The sequence below is a fragment of the Phoca vitulina genome, unplaced genomic scaffold (assembly GCF_004348235.1).
Source record: "Phoca vitulina isolate PV1807 unplaced genomic scaffold, GSC_HSeal_1.0 scaffold2, whole genome shotgun sequence".
NCBI classification, from domain to species: Eukaryota; Metazoa; Chordata; class Mammalia; order Carnivora; family Phocidae; genus Phoca; species Phoca vitulina.
Window position 1 is genome coordinate 1,447,683 of NW_022589705.1, and position 22,230 is coordinate 1,469,912.

General features: G+C 42.6%; 1 protein-coding gene across 10 annotated transcripts in view; it reads right to left on the minus strand.

The window, feature by feature from the left end:
- The window catches only part of PDE4DIP (phosphodiesterase 4D interacting protein), a 205,597-nt gene that overhangs the window by 119,326 nt on the left and 64,041 nt on the right, over window positions 1-22,230 (minus strand). For 9 of the 10 annotated variants that reach the window (XM_032420209.1, XM_032420203.1, XM_032420405.1 and 6 more), the window contains exon 4: window positions 12,537-12,647. In XM_032420209.1, the coding sequence (XP_032276100.1) occupies window positions 12,537-12,647 (111 nt within the window). Of the gene's footprint in view, window positions 1-12,536; window positions 12,693-22,230 lie in introns of those variants that run through there. The other variant, XM_032420258.1, reaches the window with a different exon arrangement.

A 22,230-nucleotide genomic window follows, 5' to 3' on the forward strand; every position in this document is an offset into this window, starting at 1 on the left:
GGACATCCTCCTCCCCTGGGCTTAAATGGGAAGCATTTAGCATTTAGTTTCCCTGTGTCTGTGTGAATTTTGGGGGAAGGGAGAGAGGATATGGGACAAAGAAGGACAGAAAGGGCCTAAGCGTGGGGAAAACACTGACACCAGAGACAGGACCAGACCCGGGTCTAGAAACTCTACCTAGAAATAGACAGAGGAGGAGTCCTCAGGCTGTTTTTCCTCATGACCACTTATTTTCCTCCAGCTTATATCAAGACCCTTAGGCACTGGGGACATACTCTGGCACTTTGAAGAAGTAGGGGAAACAGAGAAAAGAGGGGCGAGAGGGCGCCTGGGTGGCTCAGATGGTTAAGTGTCTGCCTTCGGCTCAGGTCATGATCCCAGGGTCCTGGGATCAAGTCCCGCATCGGGCTCCCTGCTCAGCGGGGAGCCTGCTTCTCCCTCTGCCTCTCTCTCTGTCTCTTATGAATAAATAAAATCTTTAAAAAAAAAAAAAAGAGGGGCGAGAGAAAGTAGGAAGCTAGCAGTTGAGGGTAGAGAAAGCCTCAAGTGGAGTTCCAGCTGAATCGCTAACTGTAGCGATTCAGGCCATCCCCCCTATGTGGCCCCAGCACACCCAACCTTTCTACAGCTGGAGGGACCCCTCTGCTCTCACCCCAGTTACTACTATCACGACTCTGCCTGGGTCCTCTGAGACTTGAACAGGTTTGGCAGCAAGTTGGGCTTCTCCACAATCCCACAGCCGGGAAGGGATCGGAGAGAAAGAAGAAGACTTCGAACGAAAACTGCTCCCCGCCTGTAAGAGATCTGCTCCCCTGAGCTCCTGAGGTCCGCTGTCTTCATTTGAGGCTCCAGCTCTGGACACAGAAGTTCCTGACTTTGGAGTGGAGTGCCAGCAACACACCTTGTCATCGACTGAGTTGTGCAGGTGGGCAGTACAAGACTGTTTATGTTGAGCATATACTCAGCTTGACTAGAGAGAATCTGGACAGGGAGGCCCACTGCCGTAACTCTGAGAGGGGCAGCCTCAGAGAGAAGCTCTGAAACCTGTCAAGAAAGGTGCCCTAGAAGGATCTGCTTCCTTCTGGCCCTCAGCTAGGACCTAGACTCTCCTTATGCAGCTCCAGGCCGTGGCTCCCCTGCAGGCAGCCTCCTTTCCACTTCCCCAGGGGCTTGGAGGAGGGCTTTCCCCCTCAAGCCTCTGTGCAGGCTTTCTAGAGCGCTGTGTGCCTAGAGAGGTGGCTTCCTGCCCTTCATGGCAGCAGGGCCTGGCAGGAGATCGGGAGATGAAAAGCTGGCTTTACAAGGCAGCCAGGGCCTTGCATTTGTTCCCAACCTCTTTCAAGCCAAGTTTCCAAATAACAGGGGTGGTAACTGCCCAGTGCAGCCCAAAGTCCGTTCTAAAGCTCCTTGGCAAAAAGCCACCTGACCTATTACTAGGTTTCCACAGAACGGCATGTACCAAGTTGGAGCACTGTCTTTTGGTGTGTGGGTAGATTAGCTGCTATTTAACATGATAGGGCAGGTTCCTTTCCAGGCTGCACCAGCCCCCACGATGCGCCTTCTCCATGTATAACAGATCCCCACTTCTCTGTGAAGTTGAACTTGCTTACATGAGATGGCAAAGGCCGAGAGCAGGAAGCAGAGCAAAAAAAAAAAAGTTCACAATGACTTTTGGAAACGTAAATGACATAAATGAAACTCCTGGGGAAGGGGTATGTAGGCTGAGGAAATAAATATTTTCTTTTGGAAGCGCACACAGATTACAGAATCACTTATCTGTGAATTGCTCCTGCTGTGTAACATTCTATTTTAGCCCAGTAGTGCAAAGGGGAAGAAAGTCTACACTTGTGACAAGTATATAAATCCCTTGAACTTTTGTTGAAGACCAAGGAAGTCACTGCAAATACGTGGACAGGTAGCAAGGCCTCCTGGATTCTAGTCTCAACTTGACCATTAGCTTGTTCTGTGACCTTAGGCAAGTGACTTGACTGTTCTGGGCCTCAGTTTCCTTTCTCGAAAATAAATTAGGGAAAGCTAAGTGAATTATTATTTTTGCAAATTTTCTGTGAATCTACAATTATTTTAAAATAAAATCTTTCCGAAAAAGTAAACGTGTTACCATGGGATCCAATAATTCCGCCACTGGGTATATACCTAAAGAAAATGAAAACACTAATTCAAAAAGATATATGCATTCCTATGTTTATTGGAAGCAGCCCAAGTATCCATCTATACATGAATAGATAAAAAGATGCAGTATACACACACACACTGAAATATTACTCAGCCATAAAAAAGAATGAAATCTTGCCATTTGCAACAACATGGATGGATCTAAAGGATATAATGCTACGTGAAATAAGTCAATCAGAGAAAGACAAATACCATATGACTTCACTCATATGTGGAATTTAAGAAACAAAACAAACAAAGAAAAAAAGAGATAAAAACAAACTCCTAAATACAGAGGACAGGGGAGCTTGGGTGCCTCGGTCGTTAGGCGTCTGCCTTCGGCTCAGGTCATGGTCCCAGGGTCCTGGGATCGAGCCCCGCGTAGAGTTTCCTGCTCAGCGGGGAGTCTGCCTCTCCCTCTCCCTCTGCTGCTCCCCCTGCTCATGCTCTCTCTCTCTCAAATAAATAAATAAAAATCTTTAAGAAAAAAAAAATACAGAGGACAAATGTGGTTGCCAGAGGAGAGGTAGGTGGAGGGATGGGTGAAATAGATAAAGGGGATTAAGAGTACATTTATCATCATGAGCACTGACAAATGCATAGATCAATCATTATATTGTACACCTAAAAGCAATATAACACTGTATGTTAGTTACACTTGAATAAAAAAAATTATTGCTGGAATTACACCGAATTTACAGACAAATCTATCTGTGGAGATGTATCATAGTACCCAAAAATTTTTGATTAATCATACTACTTTTAGTTTCTAAGTATAGAATAATCAATTTTTGCTATTAAAAATTCTTATCAACAAAATGTTTTGTGATTGTTTATGCTGATAATTCTCCAATTTTTCTGAAATTTCTTACATACAGTGTCTCATCCATAGTAGCAACTGAAAAACTGCCCTGAGGGGCCACAGGGGAGGGAATGAAAAAAGAAAAAAAGAAAAGAAAAACTGCTCTCTATCATGTTACATGCTAATAAGCTTTCTCTATTACACTATATATTAACTATTTATTAATTTTGTTTTTATTGAAAAAATGATTTAATTTTATAAAGTATAAATGGATTTTTTGGTCCTCTAACAAATAAAATAATAATTGAAAAAATAAGTAAAGGGGTTATATAAATTATCTCCAAGATCTTCTCTGGCTCCAAACTGTGATTCTGTGTTCTTGTTTATCTCCCTTCAGGTGAAAATAAGTCTCTTTCCAGCTATCCAAAGATATTTGTGCCCACTCTTCCTACCTCAGACAAGACGTTGATTAGCCCCAGCTCAAACCTATTTTTTTGCTTTCAACATATCCCGTAGTCTAGGCAAAAACTGAATTCTCCAAAAGCACATTAAAAACAAACTGAGGGTTGCTGGAGCAGAGGAGGGTGGGAGGGATGGGGTGGCTGTGTGATGGACATTGGGGAGGGTATGTGCTATGGTGAGCGCTGTGAATTGTGTAAGACTGATGAATCACAGACCTGTACCCCTGAAACAAATAATACATTATATGCTAATAAAAAATAAATAAATAAAAAGGAAAAAACACTCCATCCATATCCACTTTGTTCCTGTAAACAAGCAAATTCATCAAGTAGGGAAAAGCTGTTTCTGGCAACCCATGCTCACAGAATCTCAGTTTTTGCCTAGCAACTGGGCTAATTATAACTCCGGCTACCTGGTAACAGTACTAGATTTCCCTGACATTGGCTGGCAGTTTTAAAGCCGTCTCAGCTCTGCCGGCCCCTCCTGTACTGAGAAGGCTTTCGGAGGAGCTGAGAGACCAGGAGACGAATGCTAAGTGAGAGGGTGCTCAGAACCCCAGAACTTCAGCGCTGGGAGGGATGTTAGTGACCATCCCGGTCCAGCCCTCTGATTTTACCCATAAGTAACCAGAGGCCCAGAAAAAGTGACTTGTCTTAGCCAGGAACCTAGCAGTCTTCTTGATGTCTTTCTCTTAATCTTTCCATCCCATCTATCACCCAGTCCTACAGGTATTTTACCTACATATTTCACAGATCAGTTCCCTCCCCTCTGCCTATTCCCGTGGCCCTCATCATCTCTTGTCTGGCCGGTCCTGATGACTTCCTGCCTTATCTTCCATCCTCCCCACCCACCAGAAGGATCTAGCGTGTTGCCTGCTGCTTAAAGCCCATCAGTGGCTCCTTATCATCCTCAGGATAAAGTCTACAGTTTTTAAAAATGGCACAAAGATTTATGTCCCACAGACTCTTCAGCATCATTCTGTGTCTAGCACTTAAATTTAGCAACACAAAACGACTTATAATTCTCCACGCATTCCATGTGGTTTCTTGCCTTTGGCATTTGCTTCTGGCTAAAGCCCTTTCTTTCCACCTCACCACCCACTGACTAACTAATGATTACTCTCCTTTTGAAGACAAAGCTCAGGCGTCATCTCCTCAAAGAATCCTTTGTAGATTTTCCTTCCATCTATTCTGTTCAGTTGGGTTAGAGATGCCTCATTTGAGTTTGCTTACACTCTGTACACATCTCTTTTACTGCCTTTTACCACACCCTATCACTTGTGCTTTACTCATCTTCGAAGCCCCAATTTCCAGCACAGTACTCAGAATACAGTAGGCACCCAATGAATGTTGATGAATGAGCAAATGGATAAATCCAAAGCTCCCCATGATCTATCCCCTGCTTATCTTTCCAGTCTCATCTTACTACTGCTACAAGCCCTTGAGACCACGTTCTAGCCCTACAGAATGACTCGAAGCATGGCAAACACAAAATGCTTTTTCATGACTTTGTGCCCTTGTATATGCTGTTTCTTCTAAGATCCTCTCCCCATTCCTTGTTGTGTCCTTTTAAGATTCAGTTCGAACTTCACTAACTTGCAAAGCCTTTCCTGGGGGATTTTTGTCATTCTCCTTAGGACTTTAGAGCAATCTTACATGCCTCTATGGTAGCCTTTTTTTTTTTTTTTTTTTTTTAAGATTTCATTTATTTATTTATTTGAGAGAGAGAGAGCACACAAGCAGGGGTGGAGGGGGAAGGAGCAGAGGGAGAGGGAAAAGCAGACTGGCCGCTGAGAAGGGAGCCCGATGTGGGGCTCGATCCCAGGACCCTGGGATCATGACCAGAGCCAGCTGAGCCACCTGGGTGCCCCTATGGTAGCCTTTATTATGCCATTTTTATTTATTTGATATCTTTCTCCACCAGCATCTGGCACAGTCTCTGGCATATAGTAGATAGTCAATAGACGTTTGAATGAATGAATGAATGAATGAATGAATGCATGTGTGCAAACCTGAGTAATTGAATGGCCACGGTGATAAGGCAAACAAGGGAAACATCTGAGATAGGAATTTAGAATGCCTATTTCTATCAGTGTGTAAACTTAGATGTACATAACCAATAGGAAGAGGAAATAGCTTTATAATAAGCTTATGCAGAAATACAAATTTTGTAGACATAGTTAAGGAGATAATTAGAAATGGATTAGAATTAAATTAGACTCCAGAATTTAGTTTTAGATTTATTTTCTAGTGATTGGAAGAAAAGGTCGTAAATATTCAAAGAAAAAATTTTCTTTTTCCCAACAGGCAAGTATTAGGACTTCTAGTGAAAAGCTCTTAAAAATGAGAAAAGTTGGGGCACCTGGGTGGCTCAGTTGGTTAGGCATCAGACTCTTGGTTTCGGTTCAGGTCGTGATGTCAGGGTCTTGAGATCGAGCCCCATGTTGGGCTCCACACTCAGCACAGAGTCTGCTTGGGATTCTCTCTTCCTCTCCCTTCCCCCTCTCACACATGCACTCTCTCTCTCAAATACATAAGTAAAATTTAAAAATGAGAAACACTGTGTTAAGCAAAAACAGAAAATAAGTTGTTTTTGGTCAAAGCTTCCAGAATATTTTAAAGTAACTATAACAGTTATGGGAAAGTTGCTTAAAATTTCTTTTTATTGTAGTAAAATATAAAAAACATAAAATTTACCATTTTAACCATTTTTAAGCATACAGCTCAGTGATATTAAATATATTCATATTGTTGTGCAACCATCCATCTCCAGAACTTTTTCCCCAACTGACTGTACCCACTAAACAATAACTCCCCGGGACGCCTGAGTGGCTCAGTCTGTGAATCGAGCCCCGCAGGGAGCCTGCTTCTCCCTCTGCCTGCCACTCCCCCTACTTGTGCTCTCTTTCTCTGACAAATAAATAAATAAAATATTCAGGCTGCTTCTACCCTTTGGCTACTGTGAATAATGTTGTTATGAACATGGGTGTACAAATATGTTTGAGTCCCTGCTTTCTCTTCTTCCAGGTATATACCTAGAGTGGACATGCTGGATCATATAATAATCCTATGTTTAATTTGTTCGAGAATCATCATGCCATTTTCCACAGCAGCTGGCCAACATATGTTATTTTCCAGTTTTTTATTTCTTTGTTTTGTTTTTATAGCAGTCACCCTAATAGCTGTGAAGATTAAACATTTTTTAAACCAAGAACACAAATACCAGTTACAACTATGTAATGACGGAGTCTCCCTCCTTTCTTCCTACTTCTACTCCCAAAAAGAAGAGGAAATGGACAAGCATGCCTTACAGACCTCAGAAAGCTGAGAACGAGGAATCACACACACAGCGTGCGCACACACGGGCTACATTCACACCAGGCTTCCAGAGAACTATTTAAAATAGTTTGGCCAAAGTCGTCCTGATTTCTCTTCTCGCTACTTATTTATTTCTCCGTTCCCTACTATGCATATTTCTTAGACTTCACATAAGTAAAACATAGAGGGAGATAAAAACCTTAGCAGCTAACTAAACAAGGGTTTAAAGGTTTACTAAACTGTAAAAAGAAAACAAGAGTCAACTCTGTTAAATATAAGAAGAAAACCATTCACTGTGTAAGAGGAACTGCACCGTCCCTTTAGGCAATAACCCGAGAAGGTGCGTCCACGCTCTAGTAGGTATCTCCAGGTATGCAAGATTATAGTAACAATCCTTTACGTTGATTTAACACATAACACATTAAAACAGGTTTGTATATGGGGAGGAGGGCAGGACAGGAATTCGTGCCTCTATTTCAGGAAACAGAGGCTCAAAGACGTTATGGACATGACCAAGGACACGTAGCAAGGAATATTCAGAACTCAGGTCTTCTGATTTGAGTCCAAAAGTTGTCTACCTACATTTTGCTATCCCTCAAAGATAGTAGTCTTTCTCTAATAGCTTTCCGTTGCTTCAAGTCAAAGTTCCTAAATTGTATAGCTCACTGGAGTTCCTATATTCAACTACAAAAAAAAAGATAGTTCTTAAAAAGCAAAAAAATAAGGGGGGCCTGGGTGGTGCAGTCAGTTAGGCATCCGACTCTTGGTTTGGGCTCAGGTTGTGATCTCGGGGTGGTGAGATCTAGCCCCACATCAGACTCCAATATTTTCTTAAAAAAAAAAAAAAAAAAAAACAGAAATTTAACAAACCCAACCTTTCCTATTCATTCTCTTTGAAGGAATATTTGTACTTGAGGGTGACAGTAGATTTGCTGCAATATGGACACTTGGATTATATTATGTTATTTACGGGCAAACTAAAATGGAGAATTAAGACAAATAGGACAAATGGTCCCAAATCCACTATTGAGGAAAAAAAACTGACTTAAAATAAAAAATGATTGGACTTATCCAATAATTGGACTTACCTGGGCAATTTTGTCATCTCTCAATTTGTCACAATAATGGCAAATATTTCTTGAGGGCTTACTATATGATAGGCATTGTGCTGATTTCAACTAATTGGCTCATTTAATTCTCCCTCAGATCCTATAAGATAGGTGCTATTACAACACCCACTTCAGCTCGGAGAAATTATAGTATTTTCCCAAATTAACGCAGGTAGCAAGTAGTAGAACCAAGATTCCTTCTCAGGTCTGTTGGGTTCAGCTTTTAACTATTATGCCCAGTGATCACAGGATAGTAGAAATGATGAAAATTTAGGAGGCAAGTAAAGTCAATAGGCTGTTTATCACAATTTTTAAAACCTGCTACAGAAGTACGCTATGTATAAACTTCAAAGTTTAAAAATAAATAAATAAATAAACTTCAAAGTTTGCTCAGGAGAAATATCATCCAATCTCAAAGATGAGAAAGCACAGCTCAGAGAAGTCAGGAAGTTTAAGAGGCCGATATATAATGAAATACAACTCTTTCAACTCCTATCTAAATAAAGGCCAAAACCATTTTAACCTTCTAGTATCAATAATGTCATACTTAAACATTGACTCTACCTGGTCCAGGAGGACGACATTCAGTTTTTCCTGATGGTTTTGTTATTGGATCTGGCCCTGTCAGATTTTAAATTCCATTCTTAAAAGGGAGCCTTAAATTTTTTTAAAGCAACCTTGTTGGGGCCGGGGCGGGGCGGGGGTGGGGGGGTGGTGCGGGGGGGGGGCGCTTGGGTGGCTCAGTTGGTTAAGTGTTCAACTCTTGGTTTTGGTTCAGGTCGTGATCTCTCTCTCTCTCTCTCTCAAATAAAATAAATAAATATTAAAAAATAAAGCAACCTTGGGTAATACTAAATTCACACAAGTTTAACAAGTAAGTAGTCATCATGGGGCAAAACACAGTTGATAGTGGTTTTGTGTGCTCTTTGGGGACTGGATGTTTACCACACAGCAGTGGATTTCATAAATTCCAGGGTTGGGCATATTTCCAGTGGCAGCGCACTCAGCGATCATGAGAAGATGCAGGATTAGATAATCAACAACAACCAGGAAGTCAGCCAAGTTGCCACCCAGAAATTATTTACCAGAGCAGCTGCAGTCCAGAAATGCGCACAAGCCAGTCTCCCTAGGAGTGGGCCATACTCAGCTGTGGACCACTTACAGCATCTTGTTACTTAACTTTGTTCCAGAATCAGGAGCTATATGTATGACAGCAGTTTCTCCCTTCCCTGCTTCAGACCTTCAAAACGGTCTTCCCACAAAAGCTGAACCTACAATTAATATTTGCTACCAACAGGGGGCAGTGGTACCTGAATATGCCCCAGTTTACTTGCGCTGATGGTAAGCAGCCTCTTCCTGTCTTGTTTCTTTTTAAATTGCTTACAAAAGTTGAAGTTCAAAGGATAAACACTCAACAGAAACGCCTCCAGTCTCACAGAACCAATTTTTATGTATAATTTAATACTATTTTATTAATCCATAGCTAGCATGAGTTTTAAGATTATTTCTAAATTCTCTGAACAGCTCTAAAGAGAGAAACCCTTAACTCCTTTAATTTACTTGCTTTGAAGTTGATTCTTCTAGGTTTTTACATAATTCTCTAACTCTTACACCTTCTCATACAATTAAACATCCTTATAGCTGCCATTACAACTAAGGACTATATCTATTTTAGTCTTTCCCTCACTCAACTACCTAACTGAGGACTTGCCACTTGGTGGGAGAAAAACTGAACCCTCTCTCCAGTCCTTTTCTCCTAAAGTTTCCTACATTTCCCTTGCCTGCAGTCATGGCGAAATGTTTGATTGTCTCTAAGACAGTAATATTTCATTCTTTAGTGCAAATATCTTAACAAAAATCTGCTGTAGCAAAAATACATAAAATGATAAATTAATTACTATTCACAAGAGACTTACGTATGTTTCACAAACATTGGTTTTATTTAAAAGAATCATGCATAAAGCACCCAAGTTAGTGTGGATTCTGACTCAGCTGGGTGTGATTTAATGGTTTTTACTATATTTAAAGAAGCGTCCTTCCAACGCTAAAGAAAAATCAAGCTAAGTTTGGTCACAGAACAGGGCTCTAAATTCCCATCTGAACCACCTGACTTACAATGTGATGCACTGCATGTCATCCTGGGTGTCTCTTCACCCACACTGCTACTCATTCATTGTCCTAACCTTGTGGAACGTAAGGCATATTCATGGGAATGCCTGCAAGTGAGATTAAAAGAGCCTCTTTCTCATTTTAAAATCTCACAGTAACTATTACTACTGGTAAACGTATAACTACTACCCCCTCATATACATAGGAAGCTATGAAGTTTACAAAGTGCTGGGATCAAAGTCTTCTCCTTTCATCTTTGTGGCTGCTATTTATTCACACTCTCAACAAATAATCTTCAGTGCCTATGGAGTTGTGCAGTATTCTTCATGCCAATTCTACAGGGGCTGACATTGACTCAGAAAGGTTAAGTAACTTGCCTAGGTCCCCTGGTTGTCCAGGGCTCCCCGGCTGGGGTGGTTTTCTGATCCCTTGTCCTTCCATCAAAATGGAACTGCCCTTGTTTCTATCAAGCCCTCATCACTGCATAGTGTGATAAACTAATTTCAACCATGATATTAATGATTGACAATGGCTTTATGTGTTTTGCTTCCCAAATAAGAAGAACATTTTAAACCTTCAGTGCTTCCCAAATAATCACAGCCAAATGGGATGAGTAATATGACAGATGGATTGAACAAAGATTTGGTAAGAAGGGAAAGGAGGGGACACAGTAGTTTGCGATTCCTTAAATCATAGGATGCCAGTGGGTGCCTGATGACTCTGGACTTAAGGCCAGGAAGAGATAGGGCTTAGTGGCAATACTGGGCTAATAAAAGGGTTAGCAACCTCGGCATATGACAATGTCCTTTGCCGACTCTCCCCACCCTGCCCCTCTAGAATCTTTTTTTATTTTTTAAAGAATCTTCTTAATCACACTTCTCTAGGAGTGTTAACGGTGCCCTCCCACACCCCACCCAAAATGTTCCCTGAGGACAGTCTTATCAGCCAGTGCTGAGCAGAGGGTGAGACCAAATGATTCAAGCAGTCAGTTGATTCAAGCTAAAAAAAAAAAAAAAAATCCTTTCCCTTAAATAATCCAAGACACTGCCCCTTCCTTCTGCCTTGCTTTGGAGACAGCTAATGAAAAATGCTCCTCCCTCTGCACAAGGCACAAATTTATTCACTATTTCTACCCCGAGGCAGACTGCCATTCACCCTCCCCGCCTCTCCATCTCTCTGCATTACCAATCGCCACTTGATAATATCTTCCTTGACCTTGAGCCCTGGCAACTCCATTCAGGCATGTTCACTCTATAGCCACGTAAGAGATTGAAGGTCAGTCTGGACCAATTTCAGGAAGATTCAGGTTAAAACATGGAAAGCCAAGAAAGACAGAAAACAGGGCTAAATCCGCCAGATGTAGCTGCCCACATTAGTTGAATTTACCAAATAACTGGGTTTCAAAGACACCGGTTATTCCTCTGATCCAACATATTCTCTGGCAGCCTGCAAAGGCTTCCCAACCTTCTTCTCGACAGGACAGGACACACATAGACAATGATAATATTTGTATAGTCTTCTGGTGTAAACAGCTGGAGATTTAGAAGCTCAGAAAAAATCAGAGGCGACCAGCTCCAGGTCACTCGGGCCACTTTAGAGCTTGTCCAGACACTAAGAAGGCTGAGGAAGCCAACATTGTGGTAACCAGTTAGGAAGCTTCATCCAAAAGCCTTGCGCCCTCTTACCAACCAAGGTGCTGTCTCATCTCACCCTCCCCTCAGTCAACCCCCTCTCTCTTCCTTCCCCACCCCAATCACTCACCCAGCAACCCAGACCGGCCTCCCTCTCAGAGAAGCGCCCGCCCCCTCCCACCCCTGAGGCCATCAGCACCCTTTTCTTCATTCTTAGGTGAACTAGTCCTAAGCCTGAAAACGCCTAAGATTCGGTCTTTAAATGTTATCTGCATTATCATCTTCAAGGACAAACACGAACTTCTCAGGGAACTGAACCGCGCTCAGCCCCTGCTCCTTGCTCCATCGGCTCATTCTCTGCCACCACTGAGCCAGAGCTAGAAGGGGTCCTTCTCTAGCTGAATATATGCCCTGCAAACAACCTGCTTCAGAGTCACCTTGGCAGCTTTTAAAAAATGCAAATGTCCAGCGAGCGCGTTGGCTGACTGAGTCATAAGAGCAAGCGCCTCCTGGGGTCCTGAGTTCCAGCCCCATGTTGGGTGTAGAAATTACTAAAAAAATAAATAAACTAAAAAAAAATGCAAATTTTAAGACCCCCTTCCCTTTCATTACTAAATCAGAATCCCCGCGGGTAAGGCAGGGAATCGACATTGTAAACCAGCTCCCAAAGGTGACTGTTCTGAACAGTTCCACGGCTGAGCAAACTCTGATTTAATCCAGCTCGGTCTCTTTACACACAAGGAAAGTACAAAACAGGCACAAAAGAGGTGAAATGAGCTGATCCAAGGTCACCCCCGCATTCAGGTGGCCAGACCTGGCGTGGAACCCGCCTCCCTCCCTAGTTAGCACCGCCGGAGGTAGGAAGAGCCTGGATATCGGTGGGTGGGCCACGAGCCCCCTGCTCGGGGCTGGAGCGCATGGCTCCTGCACTCACCCGCTTGTAGATGTCATCCCGGCTGGCCTCATACTTCTGCTGCATGCGCTCCTCCAGGAAGTAGATGCGCAGCTTGAGGCTGAAGTTCTCCTTCTTCAGGTCATTGAGATGCTGGGACAGAGTGCGATATCCATTAGACATGGTGGGCAACCCATGGGGAGCAGCATGCCCAGTCGCCCCCTCACCCTAGGAACATAGTGCGGCTGCACCGTGGCATGAAGCGAGCCGCTGGGACGCTGCTGAGGCTATAGCGACATGACCCCGGTGGCTGGCGCTCTCTCGGGGACCTGGGACTGGGCTCACTGCTCTGGGTGCTGGAGCGCAGCGCGCTTTCCTTTTTTACCTCTGGGAGATATTTGCGGAATTCCTGACAGAGGAACATGCTGCGTGAACTCAGACACAAGTGGTGTAACCCGACTCCAAGCCGGGACCGGGCTGTCACCCTCCCCAAGCCTCGCAGGCCCAACTGTAGGCAGTTAACAGTTTCTTGGAAAAGAGAGAGAACTGGCCCCCCAGAAGCTTCCAGGAAATGGGGAACGGGAATACTTCAAGGTGCTGGTGGGCTTGCACAAAAGAGAAGAAAATGAAGGGCTGTATGTGTGAGTGGGCACTTAAGTCTCTGGTGGCCAATTTGCACAATAAAACCCAAAGGGGAGGGGGCGCCTGGCTGGCTCAGTCGGTAGAGCTTGCCATTCTTGGTCTCAGGATCCTGAGTTCCAGCCCCAGGCTGGGGATAGAGTTCACTTAAAAAAAAAAAAAAAATAAGCAAACAAACAAAAAACAAACCAAAGGAGTGTGGCCAGGAGCAAGAAATAGGTTGCTATAGGAAAGAGCACATGTCAAATACCCCCTTTCTGTCAGGTGCAGATCTTAAAGACCTATTAACAGGAGGGCTCTCCAATTTCCTTTGATGATCCAGAACTCACCTCTAATCAGTTCCTTCCCAGTTTTGCTCCCTGGACTTTTCAAGTCCAGAAGCAGTTAAATAAATAGTCTTTACCACCATGTGCCTCCCACCCCCATACACACCAGAGCCACCCCCAAAGAAAGAGTAAATCTAGTTCCGTGGAAATCTTTGCGAGCTATTACCAGCTAGACAAGCTCACAAAGAGGCAGGGTCAAAGGCTCCTTCCTCCAAGGGATGAGGGAAAGAGAGGGCTGAGGGGGAGGGGGGAGGAGAGGAGGCGTCAGTCTGGAGCCCAGAGATTTCAGCCAGTCACTGGTTCTTAACTCTGGCACCTGCCAAGTGGAGCCAGGCACTCATCACCAGATCCTGCTCGCAAAGCAATTTAAGATCCTTGAATGACAGCTGCAACATTAGCAGGAAGTATTATTTATACCACATCACAAGGAACACTGAAGGTGACTAGGAGACCATCCCACAACACAGATATGAAACACAGGTTCTCAGTTCCAGTAATACCAGGTTGAAAAAACATTAATATTAACATCTAAAGTAAAAGGAAACTAGACCTTTACTTAAATCAAGTACTCACTTCTTCCCTAACCTACCTGTTCTTCAATCTTCTATCTTAATTCTTCATAATAATTCTAACCAACATCTCCTGTGTATCCACCGGGTAGTATGTTGGGCATGACAGACACAAAGATGAAGATAGTCCCAACTCTCAAAGAGCTGGGTGGCTATACACACATAGGGATGTGTTTTCCGCTAGAATCCTCCAAGCTTGTGTTACTCAAACTTTTTACATTTTATACAGCAGTCTGGTACACACACACACACACACACACACACACACACAGACATAACTGAAATAAAAGTTTCACAAAGTAATGTTACCATCACTATGTGTGATGGACTCTGGTGTTTTTCCATTCTATTTTTCTTCCTGGGAGTGACCCACTGAATTGATTTCATGACCCACTAAGACGTTTCACACTGAAGTTCGAAAAACACTGCCTGTATGGGAACCCAGGAGAAAGAGTGATTCATTCTTCCTGGAAAGATGAGAAAAAAGCTTCACTAAGACTTGCACTGCCCTTTGAAAGACAGAAGAAGTTTGAGTGAATAAAGTGGCCTTAGGAGGTCATAATTAGAACTGAGCATTCTCTCAAATAGATTTGGATTGTACGTGGGCAACACATTTCTTACCATCAACTGTAACTTAAGACAAAATATTCCTTGTTTCTAAAAAAATGTACACATTTAAAATTCATTTAGCTCTTTTCATTAAATCTGTGCTCTTGGAATTAAAGAGTGTCGTTTAGGCTTAGAGAGAGCGAGGAAGAGGAAAGTCTAAATAAAAACTCAGAAGATCCTTTTCTGGTCTGAAAATAGCTTGTATTTGTTACTAAATAGCTGTATGACCTTGGAAATGCATTTCTCCAGAGGCCTAAGTGTCCTCATTTATAAAATGAAGTGGTTGGAAAGTAGGTGATTTTTAAGGCCCTTTTCTGGTCTAAGCTCCTAGAGGAAATAACCTACTTGTTATCTACTTATTATCTACCTACTACCATTTTGCACAAGGGGAACCAGGCTGCCAGATTCCAGATTAGTGTTTAATCATGATTTCAATGTCTACTTAGATTCTTTTATCACAAAAGATAGCTTAATAAAAGTTCATGGAAAGTAAAATTGCATATGAATGCAGGGATTCTTACCCAACCTAGATATTTCTTTCTGTACATAAATGCCTGATTCGTCTTATGCCCAGTGATACCTTGCTTTTCTATCTCTCTGGCCCTTTTTCTGGGTTTTCTTGCCAGCTCCTTAACGTAAGTGCTTAAACAATGGTTAGTTCTTCCCCCTTCTGATGTTTTTCTCTCCGTACTTTCTCCCTCGAGATTTTATCCACTTTTAGGGCTATCACTGTGGCCTCCCAAACAACCCCCAAACCTTCACCTGAGCCCTCTCCGCCAAGAGCTAACCTGACATACCCAGCTTTTTGCTAGATAGCTCAACTTGAATGTTCCATTCTCAAGGCAAACCTCATAGCAAAGACTTTTGCGACAGTCTGTCATGTCTGCCAGACTTCGCTCCAGCCATCTGTCCTCCATATTATAGGCAGAGTAACGTTTTCAAAACTCAAATCTTATCCTGACATCTCCCTTACTTAAAACCCTTCACAGGCATCTCATCACTCTCAGAATAAAGGAAAACACTATCACATCCCCTCAAGAAACACCCCCTCTTTTTTCAAGTCCTAGTTCCAATCCCACCCAAACAGAGCCTTCTCTGCTACCCCAGCCCAGAAAGATGTCTCCCTCTTTTGAACTCCTCAGGCAAATATCAACATTCAGCAAGCGTTCATCGTTCTTTGGGTGCCTCATGACATTGCTTATCTGTTGTCTGGAGGGGTTATTTACACCTCTTAGAGCTATTTAACTTTTCCTGTGTTTATGTCTCTCCAACTAGTCTGCGAACTGCCCAAGGAAAGGGTCAATGACTCACACATCTTTCTCTCCTCCTTCAGCTCCCACAACAGCCAGGAAGCCCTCCCCAGTGACATGTATCGCCCTGTGGAGTCACAGCCAGCTTACAATCACCTCCCCCACACTGGAGTGTTCTGAGGGCTGACAAGGCGTATTTGGTGTCTTGGCACACTCACTGCATAGTATTGAGGAAGCGATCCCTAAATATTTGTGGAATCAATGAGTAGGTAAGTATTCCATATATATTTCACTTTTTGCTGATCTGACTTGTTAGATAGGGGCTAGCTTGCTTATATTATTCTCACAATTTTCCAGTAATATAGAAAAGTTTGTTTTAATAGCTCCAAAGAGATTACATTTGCTAGGATGGTTACTGTAGGAAAATTTCTAAGTTTATATGCCTATCTAGCCCTTTTTCTTGAACTCCAATATGTATCTAACTTCCTAGTAGAAATGTCCGCTTGAATATAGACCTGTCATACTTGTGGCATCTGAAACTGAACTCCTGAGTTTTCCCAGCACACATGTTCTTTCCCCAGTGGATCCCATTTCAATTGATAACAACTCAGTATTTGCAGTTGTTTGGGCCAAAATCTTCTGAGTTATTCTTGTCTCTTCTTTCTCATACACATCATCTCATCTGTCTGTAAATCTTATTATTTCTATTTTCTTCTTTTTTTTAAAAGATTTTATTTATTTATTTATTTATTTATTTGAGACAGAAAGAGAGAGAGAGAGCACATGAGAGGGGGGAGGGTCAGAGGGAGAAGCAGACTGCCCACTGAGCAGGGAACCCAATGCGGAATTCGATCCTGGGACTCTAGGATCATGACCTGAGCTGAAGGCAGTCACTTAACCAACTGAGCTACCCAGGCGCCCCTTATTTCTACTTTCTATAAAGAGAGAATCCATCTACTACCACTGCACTGGTATCTTGGCCACTCTGGCCCAAGATGCTATGACTGAATGCTCCCCTAAATTACTGGACTAGCCCCGATAAACTGGTCTCCCTGCTCCCACCCTTGCTCCCCTATAGTGTATTCTTAGCACGGAAGCCACAGGGACCCTTTAAAATAGGGCAGATTACTCCTCTGCTGGAAACCCCCACTGGTTTTCCATCAAGTTTAGAGTGAAATGCTAAGTCATTTCATTAGCCCATTAAGGCCCAAGGCCCTAATCTAGAACCCAACTCCTCAGCCTGTCTTTTCCATTTTTCCTACTACTCTCTCCCTACACACTTTGCTCCAGCCATATGTTTCCCTTTGCTCCTTCTCTTTTTTTTTTTTTAAAGATTTTATTTATTTGACACAGAGAGAGAGACATAGCAAGAGAGGGAACACAAGCAGGGGGAGTGGGAGAGGGAGAAGCAGGCTTCCCGCTGAGCAGGGAGCCCGATGTGGGGCTCGATCCCAGGACCCCGGGATCATGACCTGAGCGGAAGGCAGACGCTTAACAACTGAGCCACTCAGGCACCCCTCCCTTTGCTCCTTCTCAAAAACAGCCAGCTCCTTCCCTCCTCGGGGTCTTGGGGCTTGTTGATCCTTCTGTATGGTATGCTCCTTCTCTAGATATCTGCAGATTCTCTTCCTCACCTTCATTAGGTCTTTGATCAGAAGTCACTTCCTCAAGGAAGAGACCACCTTATTTAAAAGTGTAACTCTCCCTAGACCTCACCCCAGTAATCCCTTCATTGTTTTTTTAATCCATACACTTTCATTATTTAAAATATTATATTTCCGGGGCGCCTGGGTGGCTCAGTTGGTTAAGTGACTGCCTTCGGCTCAGGTCATGATCCTGGAGTCCCGGGATCGAGTCCCGCATCGGGCTCCCTGCTCGGCGGGGAGTCTGCTTCTCCCTCTGACCCTCCCCCCTCTCATGTGCTCTCTCTCATTCTCTCTCTCTCAAATAAATAAATAAATAAAAAATCTTAAAAAAAATAAATAAATAAAATATTATATTTCCTTGTTTATTTTGTTTCTTATCTGTCTCTGCCCACTAGCATGTGAACCCCATAAGAAAGGCAGGATTTTTTCCTATTTTGTTCTCTGCTATATCACTAGTACCAAGAATGGAGCTTGGGATACAATAGGTGCTCAATAAATATTTGTTGAACAAAAGAAATGATGAATAAGGGCACCTGGGTGGCTCAGTTGGTTGTGTCCGACTCTTGATTTTGGCTCAGGTCCTGATCTCAGAGATGTGGGATTGAGCTTTGCGCTCAGTGTGGAGTATGCTTGCCCTTCTCCCTCCCTCTGCTTGTGCTCTCTCCCTCTCTAAAATAAATAAATAAAATCTTTAAAAAAAGAATTGATGAATAATTAATCCACTGACTTTGACCTCTCTGGATTTAATTCTTTTTCTTTTTTAAAGATTTTATTTATTTATTTGAGTGAGAGAGAGAGAGGGCGCCCCCTCCACCCCCCCACCCTCCCCACCCCCGCAACCCGGGCTCACTCTCACCATCCTGAGATCATGACCTGAGCTGAAACCAGATGCTTAACCTACTGAGCCCCCCAGGGTTCCCTCTGGATTTAATTCTAATGGAACTCAATCTGTATACAAGATTACACAGGTGTTTCAGGATAAGGAATTTATCTAAAGGCATCCTTCCTTATAAAATGTTATTTTTTTTAAAAGATTTATTTGTTTATTTATCTAACAGAGATAGAGAGAGAGCACAAGTAGGCAGAGCGGAAGGCAGAGGCAGAGGGAGAAGCAGGCTCCCCGCTGAGCCGGGAGCCTGACTCAAGGGCTCCATTCCCAGGACCCTGAGATCATGACCTGAGCTGAAGGCAGACACTTAACTGCCTCAGCCACCCAGGTACCCCTAAAATGTTATTTTTGTAATTAAAATAAACTTTTCTAACAAACTAACTTCAACATACAAGACAGAATCTGAACTTTGAACAAGAGTTCTGAGCAAATGGGGAATGACACATTACTACCAAAGGACAATATGAACTGTACAAATAGTAAAACTATAAAAAATAGGAAAGAGAGACTATCAGAGAAGGTTCCACAGAGAACTGGCGTTTTAGCTCTCCTGAAAGGATGAATCAGGTTTGGCTAGGCTCCGGGGAGAACACAGGGCAATCCAGGCAGGTAGAACAGAAGCAAAAGTGCAGAGGGCCAACTAGACTAAAACAAAGAGCCCATAATGTCACATAATGGGGAGACAGAGGATGGGAGGTACACAACCATTTTTGAAAGATCTTTTTTTTTTTAAGATTTTATATATTTATTTGACAGAGAGAGCACAAGCAGGGGGAGCAGCAGGCGGAGGGAGGAGAAGTAGGCTCCCCACCAAGCAGGGAGCCTGATGTGGGGCCCGACGTGGGGCTTCATGCGGGGCTCGATCCCAGGACCCTTACCGACTGACACATCCAGGCACCGCCGTTTAAGTCAGGGTGAGGAGCCTGAATTTGTTCCTCCAGGCAGATCCTGGCTCTCGATTTGCACCAGTGAAGAAAAGGGCAACGGAGGAGGGCCAGGAGCTGCTTACTAGGAAGACTGGTTGGTTGGTTTGTTGTTTCTGTTTTGTTTTACTTGTTCGCCTCTTGTAGCTTTAACAAACAGCAGTGCACATACCTGGGCTGCACGCTAGACCTACTCTATCCAGCCTCTTGCGGGCAGGTCCCAGGTCTGTATGTTTTTATAAACTCTGCATTGCTGGGAAAATAAAGAGACACTGCAGGTTCTTGAGCAAGCGACAGCACGTCTGTCTTTGTTCTCCCTTTGTTACATAGAACATTGAAAATCTTTACTCTTCTCTCAAAATACTTTTTTCAAACATTAATGGCTCTCCCCCTGTTCTTTTTTTAATCTCTTCTTCCCATCGCTTCTTAATGTGTTAGTTCACACTGGAAATAAGACTTTGATAAGGACTCAATCAATGCTAACAATAGTAGGAGGATTACATTGTTGTATGTCATGCCCCTTTAACATAACCAACTGGCAGGTCGGCCTTTAAAAAAAACTCAGCTTCACATTTGCTTAATCATACTCAGACCCCCCAGATTGCTCTCATAATGGAAATGGTTGAAAACATATTAATGTCTCACCAATCTCTCTCCTAAAAATAAAGGTCCACTCCACCAAAAATGATTAATTATCTTCATTGACCTTCTTTTCAAATATAATACTTCTGCAACTTAAACTCTGTTAACTCGATATCTATGATAATTCATATCTACATTTCATGAAAATAAAATTATTCTTAAGTAACTTAATACAGTAAACAGAGGAGCAGGAGTAGTGTTTTCAGTAATCCTGGACACTTTATCCATTTATAAATAGGCACTAAATATTATCACTATTATGCATATTTATCCAGGTGGGATAGCATGACGTTATGGAAAGAGCAATAGCTTTTGAACTAAAGAGATCTAGGTTCAAATCCCAGCTCTGCTATTTCCTAATCGTGTAACTTTGGGAAAGATACTTAATAGTAATTAAGCCAGGAGACTGGGATCTGGGTAGGCTGCTAAGAGGGTTGCAATTATATTTGTTTTTTAATCTGAGACAAATAGAGCGAAAATAGTGTTTGTTAAAATTTAGATATGAGGGGGGGCGCACCTGGATGGCTCAGTCAGTTAAGCTTCCAACTTTTGGTTTCGATTCAGGTCATGATCTCATGGGTGGTGAGATGGGGCTCTGCGCTCAGTGGGGAGTCTGCACCTTCCCCCACTCTCTCTGCCCCTTCCCCCACTCAAGGTCTCCCTTTCTCTGTCTAAAATAAGTAAATGAATCTTAAAAAAAAATTTTAGATATTAGGTACATGGACAAGTATTTTATTGTCCTTTGTACGTTCGTGTTGTTTGTGAAATAGGTCATAATTTTTAAAAACTATTTCAAAGAGAATGAAACTAGGAAGTACAGGGAGGCAGCTCTGAATTAGACGGGAGGATAAATTCTCTAGTAGAGTTGGATGTAATGAACTCATTGCCACACTCCATCCATACATTCATTCATCAAATACTTACTGACCACTTACATTATGAGGGACAGTATACTTCCTGTCACAAGAAGGACACAACTGAAACTAAAGGACCACTTGTCAGGGATTTTGTTAAAAGTCTTCACACATTGGCTAAGAGTGAGCTCTAGAGGACTTTAAGGATCCTTACTTATCCTGAAATTCCATGTATGAAGCATATTTTCTCACAGAAACAATACTACCAAAGGTAGCACTAGTGAGAAAGCTATAACTTTTTGAAGAAATCTCAGAACATGCCACTAGCTCTCTGATAGTAGAGCCGTAAAAGGTGGTGGGAGTCGACCTGTTCTGACAGAGCTCTGGCTGCCTTCACAGGAAGGTGGGGAGGAGAGTAATGAGCATGAAGGGCATCATATTTCCAAGACAAAAGCAGCAACGATGACTGGGACCCAAGGATGATCCCCAATAGATGATTTAACCTATAACTTTTCTAATTGTCATATTTTCCAAGACAGCACTATGGGAGGGGCATACAAATAATTGGAGACTATTTCCTGTTTTATAACATCCAGTGGAATCCAATCCAGAAGCCTAACTTGTTTTGGGTTGGAGGATAGGGGTAGACAGGAAGAGATGGGGCAGGGAGAAGGAGAAGGATGGGTTTTTTCACATATAAATATTTTATTTGAAAGACATCTATGTGCCTGGGCATTCCTATGTTTTTCTGATAAAATCTAAGCTGAAGAAATACAAAAGTTTAATTCCTGGCTGTTTTGAATGACTTAGACTGAATTACAAAATTAATTGGATATAATTATGCTGTCTTCACAATGACAATCACCTGCATAGAATCTAACAATGTACAAAGGACTTCCATGTATATTATTTCATTTTATCTTGTGAAGAAGTAAGCAGATTAGATACTGTTATCTCCATTACTATCCAGGACAGTGAAACATCAAGAAGTTAGTTAGCTGCCTTGCTCGTTGAGAAAGTAGAGAAGCACAGACTAACGCTTCCAACAGTCTGACCCCTATTGTATACTGACCAGGGCCTTAATCATGACATTAGATGACCCCTGTGAATTTGAGAGTCCCTGTGACTGATAAAGTACTTCCACTTCTACCTCACATCCCTGCATTTTTTTAAAAAGTATCTCTCACTGTAAATAATCTTCCTCGTGACCCTGGAGGATCTGACCACCTGAACCTATATAAAACATAGTTTTCCCCATTTTCAAGATGAACCTCAAAAGGTTAAACAGAGTTACCATATGACCCAGCAATTCTACTCCTCATTATATACATCAGAAAATTGAAAGCGTGTGTCCACACAAAGTCTTGCATATGAATGTTAATAAAAGCA